Consider the following 13,994-nt stretch of genomic DNA (forward strand, 5'->3'; position numbering starts at 1 on the left):
TCCCACTGTAGGACAGACATGAACCTTGTCTGTAGCCATCCTTGCCACTGTAGGACAGACATGAACCTCACAATGTCTGTAGGCATCCATCCCACTGTAGGACAGACGGGGACCTAGTGTGTAGCCACCCTTCCCACTGTAGGACAGACGGGGACCTAGTCTGTAGCCACCCTTCCCACTGTAGGACAGACATGGATCTAGTCTGTAGCCATCCTTCCCACTGTAGGACAGACATGAACCTCACTAAGTCTGTAGCCATCCATCCCACTGTAGGACAGACATGAACCTTGTCTGTAGCCATCCGTCCCACTGTAGGACAGACATGAACCTCACTAAGTCTGTAGCCACCCATCCCACTGTAGGACAGACATGGACCTTGTCTGTAGCCACCCATCCCACTGTAGGACAGACATGAACCTTGTCTGTAGCCATCCTTCCCACTGTAGGACAGACATGAACCTCACTAAGTCTGTAGGCATCCATCCCACTGTAGGACGGACATGAACCTTGTCTGTAGCCATCCTTCCCACTGTAGGACAGACATGGACCTTGTCAGTAGCCATCCTTCCCACTGTAGGACAGACATGAACCTCACTTAGTCTGTAGCCACCCTTCCCACTGTAGGACAGACGGGGACCTAGTCTGTAGCCACCCTTCCCACTGTAGGACGGACATGAACCTTGTCTGTAGCCATCCTTCCCACTGTAGGACAGACATGGACCTTGTCTGTAGCCATCCTTCCCACTGTAGGACAGACATGAACCTCACTAAGTCTGTAGCCACCCTTCCCACTGTAGGACAGACGGGGACCTAGTCTGTAGCCACCCTTCCCACTGTAGGACAGACATGGATCTAGTCTGTAGCCATCCTTCCCACTGTAGGACAGACATGAACCTTGTCTGTAGCCATCCTTGCCACTGTAGGACAGACATGAACCTCACAATGTCTGTAGGCATCCATCCCACTGTAGGACAGACGGGGACCTAGTGTGTAGCCACCCTTCCCACTGTAGGACAGACGGGGACCTAGTCTGTAGCCACCCTTCCCACTGTAGGACAGACATGGATCTAGTCTGTAGCCATCCTTCCCACTGTAGGACAGACATGAACCTCACTAAGTCTGTAGCCATCCATCCCACTGTAGGACAGACATGAACCTTGTCTGTAGACATCCATCCCACTGTAGGACAGACATGAACCTTGTCTGTAGCCATCCTTGCCACTGTAGGACAGACATGGATCTAGTCTGTAGCCATCCATCCCACTGTAGGACAGACATGGATCTAGTCTGTAGCCATCCATCCCACTGTAGGACAGACGGGGACCTAGTCTGTAGCCACCCTTCCCACTGTAGGACAGACGGGGACCTAGTGTGTAGCCACCCTTCCCACTGTAGGACAGACATGGATCTAGTCTGTAGCCATCCTTCCCACTGTAGGACAGACATGAACCTCACTAAGTCTGTAGCCACCCTTCCCACTGTAGGACAGACGGGGACCTAGTATGTAGCCACCCTTCCCACTGTAGGACAGACATGGATCTAGTCTGTAGCCATCCTTCCCACTGTAGGACAGACATGGACCTTGTCTGTAGCCATCCTTCCCACTGTAGGACAGACATGAACCTCACTTAGTCTGTAGCCATCCATCCCACTGTAGGACAGACATGGACCTTGTCTGTAGCCATCCTTCTCACTGTAGGACAGACATGAACCTTGTCTGTAGCCATCCTTGCCACTGTAGGACAGACATGGATCTAGTCTGTAGCCATCCTTCCCACTGTAGGACAGACATGAACCTCACTAAGTCTGTAGCCACCCTTCCCACTGTAGGACAGACATGGATCTAGTCTGTAGCCATCCTTCCCACTGTAGGACAGACATGAACCTCACTAAGTCTGTAGCCACCCTTCCCACTGTAGGACAGACATGGACCTAGTATGTAGCCACCCTTCCCACTGTAGGACAGACATGGATCTAGTCTGTAGCCATCCTTCCCACTGTAGGACAGACATGGACCTTGTCTGTAGCCATCCTTCCCACTGTAGGACAGACATGAACCTCACTTAGTCTGTAGCCATCCATCCCACTGTAGGACAGACATGGACCTTGTCTGTAGCCATCCTTCTCACTGTAGGACAGACATGAACCTTGTCTGTAGCCATCCATCCCACTGTAGGACAGACATGGATCTAGTCTGTAGCCATCCTTCCCACTGTAGGACAGACATGAACCTCACAAAGTCTGTAGCCATCCAAGGATAGCAAGGATATTGCAAAACAGTGTTTACATGAAAACATGAAATATTTAGTTTCCACATTGCCATAACACTTTGCATGGCAGGTTCCATTAAGTGACTTTAGTGTTCAACTGGCAATACCAAATATTTTTATTTGGTACATCTGGCCTGGCATTTTCAACCAAGTTCAATAGGTTCAAGAAAACAAACTTATAATTACAAACTAACAAGGTAAATTGGGCAGACAAGAGACAGCTCGATCTGCCTGCCACCCAGGCTGCTGTGAGGTTGAAAGAGAAATTGTGACGTGGCAGGTGCCATACTTGTTATGGTTTTCATCCTCCACATTTGTGGTGATGAAGGAAAGTAGAACAATTAGTGGGTGTTGGAGATTAGCTTTGTCAGGTCAGGTCAGGTCTTCAGGAATTCATCCTGGAAGGTGATGGTCCACATCTGCTGGTGTTTGGCCACCTTGTCCCAGTCTTCAAGTACTGTTTTGTGATGGAAGCAGATTGAGTCTAGTGTCTTATACTTATCCATCCAGTACTTTCTGTTCAGTGTAGTAGACACTGCCACCACGACCCAAACACAGACGCAAACACCCCCAAAACACCCCCACCACCCAGACATCCCCACAAACATCTCCACCATCACCTAAACACAATCACAAAACCCCCCACAAACAACACTACCCAGACAACCCCACAAACACCACCACCACAAACACCCACATACAATCCCAAACACCCCCGCAAACACTGCCACCACCACCTAAACACAACCCCAGCCACCATCCCCGAAACATAAACACCACCACCACCACTTAAACACAATCCCAGCCACCATCCCCTAAACATAAACACCGCCACCACCACCTAAACACAATCCCAGCCACCACCCAATACAATCCCAACCACACCCACAAACACCGCCACTACCACTTAAACACAATCCCAACCACACCCACAAACACTGCCACTACCACCTAAACACAATCCCAACCACACCCACAAACACAGCCACCACCACCTAAACACAATCCCAGCCACCATCCCCTAAACATAAACACCGCTGCCACCACCACCTAAACACAATCCCAGCCACCATCCCCGAAACATAAACACCGCTACCACCACCTAAACACAATCCCAGCCACCACCCAATACAATCCCAAACACACCCACAAACACCGCCACCAGCACCCAAAGACAATCCCAGCCACCACCACCTAAGCACAATCCCAAACAGCCCACAAACTCCACCACCCTAACACTATCACAAACACCCCAACCAACACCAACACCCCCACCCAAACACAATCCCAAACACCCCAACAAACACCACCACCACCTAAATACAACACCAAACACCCCCACAAACACAGCCACAAACACAGCCACCACCCAAACATAGCCACAAACACCACCACCCAAACACACACCCGAAACACAACCACTACCACTCAAACACAATCACAAACATCCCCCAAAACAGCCCCACCCACAATTGCAAACAACCCCACCGCCACCACACATAAAAAATCCGAAAAAAACACCACCTCCACCCCAAACAACAACAGCAGCTACCAGTCCAAACACCTCCACAATTTCTTATACACTGACTTATTAGAGTTAATTTGTTTCTCTTTTGAGGTAGCATTTACCCAAGCATTCCAGGATGACATTTATGGACGATGGCGCCGTGCCAGTAGGAAGCAATGGCCACAAACCCAAGCAGTCATGGAAAGAACAGTGGAGATGTTGGTTGTTGTGGATAAAACAATGTTCCATAACCATGGTGACAAGAATATAACAACGTACACACTCACCCTGTTTAATATGGTAAGTCATAAGATCAAGACAGCAATGTAATAATTGTGGAATATGAAAAGAAACCCACCATCAAATTTATACCCTAAAGAAATAAATGTATATGCCTCACCCAGTCAGCTGGAGGTGCACATATTTGTTTTTGGGCATTTCTGGCATATACTGGACATATAATGAACATTTACTGGGTTGTACTGAGCATGTTCTAGACGTATACTGAGTGTATTCTGGACATATGTACTGAGTGTATTCTGGACATATATACTGAGTGTATTCTAGACATATACTGAGTATATTCTGGACATATACCAAGTGTATTCTAGACATATATACTGAGTGTATTCTGGACACATACTGGGTGTATTCTGGACATATACTGAGTGTATTCTGGACATATACCAAGTGTATTCTGGACATATACCAAGTGTATTCTGGACATATACCAAGTGTATTCTAGACATATATACCAAGTATATTCTGGACATATACTGAGTGTATTCTGGACATATACCAAGTGTATTCTAGACATATATACCAAGTGTATTCTAGACATATACTGAGTGTATTCTAGACATATACTGAGTGTATTCTAGACATATATACCAAGTGTATTCTGGACATATACTGAGTGTATTCTAGACCTATACTGAGTGTATTCAAGACCTATACTGAGTGTATTCTAGACATATACTGAGTGTTTTCTAGACCTATTCCGAGTGTATTCTGGCCACATCCTGAGTGTATTCTAGACGTATACTGAGTGTATTCTAGACATATACCAAGTGTAATCTAGACATATGCTGAGTGTATTCTAGACATATACTGAGTGTATTCTAGACATATACTGAGTGCATTCTAGACATATACTGAGTGTATTCTTGACATATACTGAGTGTATTCTAGACCTATACTGAGTGTATTCTAGACCTATACTGAGTGTATTCTAGACCTATACTGAGTGTATTCTGGACATTTACCAAGTGTATTCTGGACATATACCAAGTGTATTCTAAACATATATACCAAGTGTATTCTAGACATATACTGAGTGTATTCTAGACATATACTGAGTGTATTCTAGACATATACTGAGTGCATTCTAGACATATATACCAAGCGTATTCTGGACATATACTGAGTGTATTCTAGACCTATACTGAGTGTATTCTGGACATATACTGAGTGTATTCTGGACATATACTGGGTGTATTTAGACATATATACCAGGTGTATTCTGGACATATACTTAGAGTATTATGGATATTTACTGTGCATATACTGGACATTTTACTGGGTATATACGTTCACATGTAAACCATAGTCGGTCAAACTACCGGACATTCCTCGATAATAAATCAACAAGAAGGAAGCTGATAATTAGCAAAGAGCACGGTCACTATGGGACCGTGTGATACCATGACTGCTGAAAGGGCATGTCACTTGGACTGAAGACATGTTATTAGACCACACCTTTCCTTTAGGTGGAGTATAGCCTGGGATACAATCTGTGTTTGTCAAAAGAGGAAATACTTTCTTTCAAGGCTGGTTGTGATGATATAGATAATTCATTTATGTAGTTGTCAGATTATTTGCTATTTACTAGTACTGCCTGGAGTTGGGTGGGGATGAAAGAGAGGGAAATGACACAGTTTCTGTGTTTGAATTGAAATGAATGCTACCATTTAGCAATTTACAATGGTGCTTGTTTACTTACATGGTAGTACAATGAGGCAGTGACAAATGGCCGGTGATGAATGTGGATGCCATCATTATGTGGGTCAGCAGAATATATGTTCATATGGATAAACTATGAAACTGTTTAAACATCATGAAAGTAGTGTAAGTTTAGTAACAGGATTTATTTGTGAAATTCATGCATATTCATTGACCACACCACCCTTTGAGGCCAAAGTTGTGAATTTGCATGAATAAAGCTTAAAGGTCCTGTGGTTGACCTTCATGTTTCCTGAGAAAATCAAATCAGCAGAGTCTCTTATTTTTCTTAGAATACCGTAATTTAGAAAATGGTTTTTAACAAGTTTGATTCCCTGCAGGTATCCAAGCTGTTTGAGGACCAGAGCTTGGGGAGCACCATCAACATTGTCCTGGTTGGTCTCATTCTACTGGAGGGAGATGAGGTAAGCTGACATGCAGGTTGGTCTCATTCTACTGGAGGGAGATGAGGTAAGCTGACATGCAGGTTGGTCTCATTCTACTGGAGGGAGATGAGGTAAGCTGACATGCAGGTTGGTCTCATTCTACTTGAGGGAGATAAGGTAAGCTGACATGCAGGTTGGTCTCATTCTACTGGAGGGAGATGAGGTAAGCTGACATGCAGGTTGGTCTCACCCTACCAGAGAGAGATGAGGGAAGCTGACATGCAGGTTGGTCTCATTCTACTAGAGGGAGATGAGGGAAGCTGACATGCAGGTTGGTCTCATTCTACTAGAGGGAGATGAGGTAGGCTGACATGCAGGTTGGTCTCATTCTACTAGAGGGAGATGAGGTAAGCTGACATGCAGGTTGGTCTCATTCTACTGGAGGGAGATGAAGTAAGCTGACCTGCGGGTTGGTCACATTCTTATGGAAAGGGATGAGGTTAGTAGGCTGACATGCAGGCTGGTCTTATTCTACTGGAAGGGGAAGATGACATGTGGGTTGGTCTCATTCTACTGGAGGGGTGTATGGTAAGCAAACATCAGGTTATGATTATTGGTTGTGTACGTTGGGACGTTCTGGAAGGCATTGTAGTATTCATGAACTGCTGTATACTGTAAATCATTACAGTAATTCAAGCATGAAATTAGTGTGAAAACGTGTTAATTAGATGACACATTTTTGTCTTGACATACTGGAGTTGATTGTCACATAAGGTTCACTGCACATCCTGGAAACAGTGGCATACATCACCTGCCAGGGCACACAATAGCCTTTGCTGCTTAGATCTCGCCATTGTGTTTTTTTCTGGGCAACCTCGTCAAGCCTGGTCACTGTTTGTGCATGTTGACAAGCAGTTATGATGGAATGATGGTGTTTTGGTCTTGGCCATATTGTGAACTAATCCTGTAAGGAAGGCCAAATCTCTGCTGATCCATGTGATGAAAATGTCCTGTAAAGTAGCAGCCAATGTGATGACATGCTACTCAAAAGAAGTAGAGGACTACTCGATTCTTGCATAATACTGTTGTAAATCAGTCTGGTAACATGCTAAACATATGGAGAATCTCCCCTGAGTGTTTTGATTTTTATATTTTTATTGATGAGTATTGATATGTTTGAGACATGAGGGCGACATTCAATTTACCTTCTGGTCATTCTTCTGACTTGTTCACTTTGTAAACAGTAATAACCAGTGTCTTCAGTGTAAGAAGTACATCTAACCAGCTTCAGTGGCAGAGATGTGATGTCCTTTGATTATTACTTTTTGGTAACTGATGACGTTACAATGGTCTGCAAAGCATTGCGATGGATTTCACTGCAGCAGTATTTCCAAGGATGTATAACTTGTTCTCATTCTCATGTGGAAGGCAGTTTGGGGTGATGGAATGTGTAAATCATCAAGAACACATGTCTTCGTAGTGTTTTGATTTGCTAATGTGTATATCTCTGTTCATGACACTCCAGTAAAACTATCCCCAAGTTATCAAACACATGGGAAACTGTGAGATAGCTGAAGTCGCCAGTAAAATATACATTGAAGAAAGTTATCCAGATTGTGTGACATTAACATAAATAATGTTTTCTTTAACCTTTTCTGAAGTTTTGGAAAAAACCCTCATAGTGTTGTTATTACGTAGCCAGGTCTGGTTGTGAGCCACCATGCAGATCGAACACTCAACAGCTTCTGTACCTGGCAGTCCGTCCTGGTTGGCGCCAACGGTCGGCAGCATGACCATGCTATACTCCTCACCGGAATGGATCTCTGCTCCTATAAGAATGCACCCTGTGATACACTTGGTATGAATAAACAATTTGGTGTCCACTCCATTATATTACTGGATTCATATTGTAATCTGTCTTTTAGCATTTTATGGAACATAGATGGTTTCAACTGGAATAAAGGGGTGGTTTGGTAGGCTAGTGGTTAAATTGTTGGTTCTTCAAGCTGAAGTCCATATTAAATTCCCCACAATAGTACAATGGGTGAGGCCAATTTCTGCATTGATGTTGCCTGTACAATATGATAAGTGACATAGAACCATACACACTCACTTACTCAACAGTAGTATAGTTTTATCACCCACCACAATGGCCAACATTTCCAACAAGACATGTGCTGCAGAACTGAGCTATTATTCAAATCATTGCCTTCAAACTATTCTTTGATAAGGCATTAGAGGGTTTTTCTTTTTGCCTTTAATTTGGTTAATATTTTCACACTGGAAACAAGACTTACATAATCATATTTTGGGCAATGTAGATTTGTTTCTTGTGTTAGAGGGAGTGTATGTTCAATATTTGTTGCTTATTTGGTATACCTGCCGTGTATGAAATTCAGACAGTTTCGTTAATAATCTAGGTAATCAGAACTGTTACACAGTAATGCATCATAACATTGGAGTAAGCAGACAGAGTAGTTTTGAATGACTTGAATTAAACTTGCAGAGTCTGCCATTTTCCCAGAACCTAGTTCCCTTTAGGCAAAAAAGTGCTGTTTATGAATGGTGGCTGTTGGCATTTAGAAGTTATTTCTTGCGTTATCATGAAAACTAATTTAAACAATATTGAAAAAAGGCAAGATTTATTCTGGAGTTGAACCAAAATGATTTCGAACATCTAAGAACTGAATTGTACCGGTTTCATTAATAAAATATCAAAGGTAGGGAGAGTAAGTTTTTGTTATACTTCCACTGGTGTATAGCTCAGTGTTATTAAGCAGACCGTTCCATGCAGGCCTCAAAATGCCAAGTTTGTTTTGATTACTAAAAGCCATCTGGTCTCTCAATGTTGTTCCTATGCATTGAGAACATTTTCTCTTTGTACAGTTGTAAGCTAACATTGATGGTGGGTGATATATATTTCTGTATAAAGCTTAGTACCCAGGCAGTAGTCTCTTTCCTGATTAAAATAATGAAATTGTGACCTTTAAACACTCATCTCCACTTATAAGAACAACAGGAGTGAAATGTGATCACAAAAAGTGTGCACCCTTCACACATCTATCATGTACTTCAACAACAACGGGGTACATGGGTGGCCCAGTCATCTAAAGTGCTGCAATGTGCTGTGCAGAGTTGCATCATTTGGCATGTCAGAGACTACGATTTAATGGGTTAGAATCCCGGTTCACCCTGATAATGTGTCGAGGTTTGTTAGCATCATACCTGTGCTTGTGGTCAATGTCTAAGACCTGCATTACTTCCGGCTTTCCTCTCACATCAAGCAGACATGCTGTCATGTAACTGGAATACTGTTAAAAAGCAGCAATAAGTGCAACTCACTGGCTTAATCACGCTATTGCAGGATGCTTTTACATACCCGGTACATATTTTGTCATACACATACATTTCATTATTTTTGTCAGAACTTTTGATCTGTGATCTAATCAGAACATTTCAGGGCCTATAACCATCATCTAACAGACAGCAGATGATGCCTAAACATACTTAGACAATCTTATGTGACTTGAATCTTACTGTTAAACAGGAGTTGCTTGTTGCTTCAGTATTTCTCACAATTAGTATGTAATGGTACAATGGAAGTATTGAGAGTTATCCCCCTTGTGTTCAGGTTTTGCTCCCATAGAGGGCATGTGTAATCGAATCCGAAGCTGCACCATCAATGAGGACACAGGACTGGCCACCGCACTCACCATCGCGCACGAGATGGGACATAAGTAAGTACAGCTAGCCAAGAATGACCTGGCAGTGAGTTGTGAATGTGGAAAAGTATTACAGCTGCATATCACCATGGATACTTACTATTTAGGGTCCATAATATCACTGCATGCAGTCCATAAGTAACTGAGTCTGGACAAGACATTCCAGTAGTTAATAGTTATTTATCTCCTTATGTTATCTCTAAAATTTTAATTTCTTTCTTTTTGCATTTTTTTCATCTGGAAAAAACATTGCATTTTTGTGTGTTGCAGCTTTGGGATGTACCATGATGGCGAGGGGAACTACTGCACGCACAGTGCTGGGTCTATCATGGCTCCTACCCTAATGGGGAAAGATGGTCTCTTCCAGTGGTCAGCGTGCAGCAGAGCCTACCTCACAAAGTTCCTCAAGTAAGTCGGTCAACTGTGGGTTCATACACCACGGAACCGCCTCCGCCCGGAGAGAGGAAGGTCAGGAGTTAAATCCCCAGGCGCGTCACACAAAAAGACATTAAAAGATGGTACCTGTTGTTACCCTGTCTGGCGCTCAGCATTAAGGGGCTAAAACAAGAACTGGTCGGCTTGGAGTCAGTATACTGTGTCTGAGTGGGGTATTCATGTTAAACTGCGGCATGATATCTCGGTGAGCAGGCACTATAAATCGGCATCAGTCCGGACTAGTACAAGCAACCACACACACGTGCATGCACGTCACTATATAAGTGCAATAATCTTGGATGCGACGTTAAACCCAATTTCACCTCACCTCACCTCATACACCACGGACAGGCTCTGTGAGTCTGTGACCAGATCAAATGAATATTGACTCCTTATACACACTGGACAAGAAAGTTTTCATTCCAAAACTTTCCATACTATCCAAACATATCCATGGAATACTGGAACACTCATAACTGAGGCTTACTTGCTTTGATAATCCAGGTTATCTCCCCTCAATAAACAGACCAGATCTCTTATCTTATCATCAAGCTGACACCTGATATAATTGAAATGTTTACAGCGGTGTTAAACCCATCTCACTCACTCACTCACTCCTTGTTACTCCCCAGCACCCCTCAAGCTGACTGCCTGGAGGACAAACCCAAGCATGTGGCCGAGCTGAAGTTCCCCACTAAGCTGCCTGGTGAGCTGTACAATGCTGATGTCCAGTGCAAGTGGCAGTTCGGCAGCAAGGCCAAGCTTTGTACATATGACTTTGGGAAGGTGAGAATCTTTACTGACAGAGCTGTTTGTGTAAATGTCATAGATGTTTGTGCTTTAATTATGTTTTATTCAGTTAGTTACTTGACAAGCAGACACACACATTCCAATTTAAAACTGCAATATGTTGTATCAGATCTGAGTTGTTTCCTCAGATTTAGGGATTGATGTTGGTTTAATATAGTTACAATACAATTATGAACAGTGTTGCAGTGAATTTCTCATTTTGCTGGAATATAAGTGTGATTAAAATAATAAATATCTTCTTCCTTCCAATTAAAATTTGATACTTTTTCTTCAGGACACATGTAAGGCATTGTGGTGTTACCGGGGCAACAAGCGATGTGAGACCAAGTTCCTGCCAGCAGCAGAAGGAACCTCTTGTGGTGCGGGTATGGTAGGTAGGCACAACTTGGTCACATTGGGGGAGAGCTGTAGGTTCGGGGTCAGTGAGTAGGCATAACTTGGTCACTTTGGGGAGATAGTATTAGGCACAACTTGGTCACATGGGGGGAGCTGGTATTAGGCACAACTTGGTCACATTGGGGAGATGGTATTAGGCACAACTTGGTCACATTGGGGAGATAGTGTTAGGCACAACTTGGTCACATTGGGGGAGAGTATAGCTGGCACAACTTGGTCATATTGGGGAGATAGAATTAGGGACAACTTGGTCACTTTGCGGAGATAGTATTAGGCACAACTTGGTCACATCGGGGGAGAGTGTAGCTGGCACAACCTGCGTCATATTGGGGAGATAGAATTAGGGACAACTTGGTCACATTGGGGAGATTGTGTTAGGCACAACTTGGTCACATTGGGGAGATGATATTAGGCACAACTTGGTCACATTGGGGGAGAGTGTAGCTGGCACAACTTTGTCACATTGGTGGAGATGGTATTAGGCACAACTTGGTCACATTGGGGAGATAGTATTAGGCACAACTTGGTCACATTTGAGATGTAGTGGGCACAACTTGGTCACATTGGGGAGATAGTATTAGGCACAACTTGGTCACATTGGGGAGATAGTATTAGGCACAACTTGGTCACATTTGAGATGTAGTGGGCACAACTTGGTCACATTGGGGAGATAGTATTAGGCACAACTTGGTCACATTGGGGAGATAGTATTAGGCACAACTTGGTCACATTTGAGATGTAGTGGGCACAACTTGGTCACATTGGGGAGATAGTATTAGGCACAACTTGGTCACATTGGGGAGATAGTATTAGGCACAACTTGGTCACATTTGAGATGTAGTGGGCACAACTTAGTCACATTGGGGAGAGAGGTGGCGCAGAAAGTACACCCAATTTTATAGCTGTTTCCCAATTTAACTCCAACATTTTGTTATTCCAAAATCAGCCTAAATGTAAATGCAACATTTATTGATTGTTGAGATGTCTTGCTCACATATAATTATCACGGCAGCTTTTTATGTCAGCTGCCTGGGAACATATCACAAAGTAAACAAAGAATTTCCCATTTGGTAGTCTAACACAGCTATCATTCTTTGTCGGAGTAGATGCGGAAATCTGGAAGTGTCACATCTATGTTTTGTGCTTAAAAAGATGTATTTCGGGGCCTAGTGTTGCAGTCAGGATACATATCTCTCCATGAACAAATATTTCTTCAAGTACAGCATAAAAGATTACATCAGATTACAAAAACTTGAATTACCAGACACAAACAAGACCTGTAACTGGATCTATAATGCGTTCTACAATGTTTAAACAAAGTCTGAAAAAAACAAACCTGTTAAATTGATGACAGTTGTTTGATTTAATTTTTCTTGTATAAAAACAACATTAGAATATCATATCCTGCCCTAGGCTAATTCAAACGTATTATCTAAGCATCAGTCTAAATGAGAGCTGAAGAAAACCAGCTCATTTTTCCAAGTAAATGTCAGAAGATTTCAGAGCAGGTTGCTGTTTATTTTTGAGCTTGTAGTGACAATTAAAAAAAATGAGACGTATTTCCTTGAGAGTAGGTCAGTGTGGCTTATACTGAAGGGTTCTGATTGTGTCTGTGCACTGATCACCTCCGTGATGGTTGGTGCTGCAAGGTGACGTCTTCCTACAACTTTTGATCACTTTTATGCATTGCACCAGTAGTTACAAACTTCTACTGGGGCGTGCCTCATTTAAACTCTTGACATGAACAGGAATTCTTGAAATTCTTTCCAAAAATCATTTGTAAGTGTTACTGTGTATCGTGAATGCTCACGATGCCCTCTGGGTATGTGTATCATATCTGCCTGAACAGTGCTGGCTGATTGAGGCAGATCAACGATCAACAACAGGTGCATGTTGACTCACCAGCAACACACAGATACAAGGGATTGTTATGCCATGGCAGTTGTGTTGTTGCTGATTCCGAAATTTTTTTTTAAAAAATTACAATGCAAATGTGTTAAATTTGCCTTTTTTACTTCTTTCTTACTTACTGTCTTTCAGAAAATGACAATTTGCAATAAAGAAGGAGATTTCAGTGAGTGAGTGAATGTGTTTTGCTCAGGCAGCAATAATCCGGCTGTTGCAGCGGTATGTAACCAAGTCAGGGCCAGGGAGACCAGTGGTTGATAGCATGAGCAACAACCAGGGTGTGTGGGGAAATAGTCTATCAGGCAACTTGGATAGATGCATAGTGAGTACAACACCAGGCAGGCAGGAGGAGTTTGTTTCTGTGTAGGATCAGTCATATGTTAGTGTTCGGCTTCGGCTTCGGCTTAGCCCAATGAACAAATTGGTGAAACCTCAGGGGCTTGGTCTTGGTCATACAGACTTCTGGATTGTTAGTGAACCAAATGGAAATGGGCTTGTCAAAATTCCAGAATTTGTACAGTATAATATTTGATTACATGCAGTGTGTAACATACATCTA

General features: G+C 43.0%; 1 protein-coding gene across 2 annotated transcripts in view; it reads left to right on the forward strand.

Moving 5' to 3' along the window:
- Positions 1 to 13,994, forward strand: part of LOC139454307 (A disintegrin and metalloproteinase with thrombospondin motifs 16-like) — a 220,051-nt gene that overhangs the window by 176,331 nt on the left and 29,726 nt on the right. For both annotated transcript variants that reach the window (XM_071235933.1, XM_071235934.1), the window contains exons 6-12: positions 3,893 to 4,077; positions 6,120 to 6,203; positions 7,863 to 8,022; positions 9,796 to 9,901; positions 10,157 to 10,294; positions 10,954 to 11,107; positions 11,406 to 11,501. In XM_071235933.1, the coding sequence (XP_071092034.1) occupies positions 3,893 to 4,077; positions 6,120 to 6,203; positions 7,863 to 8,022; positions 9,796 to 9,901; positions 10,157 to 10,294; positions 10,954 to 11,107; positions 11,406 to 11,501 (923 nt within the window). The remainder of the gene's footprint in view (positions 1 to 3,892; positions 4,078 to 6,119; positions 6,204 to 7,862; positions 8,023 to 9,795; positions 9,902 to 10,156; positions 10,295 to 10,953; positions 11,108 to 11,405; positions 11,502 to 13,994) is intronic.

This window comes from Haliotis cracherodii, unplaced genomic scaffold (genome assembly GCF_022045235.1).
Source record: "Haliotis cracherodii isolate W230 unplaced genomic scaffold, xgHalCrac1.p SCAF_10, whole genome shotgun sequence".
In the NCBI taxonomy this organism is placed as follows: domain Eukaryota; kingdom Metazoa; phylum Mollusca; class Gastropoda; order Lepetellida; family Haliotidae; genus Haliotis; species Haliotis cracherodii.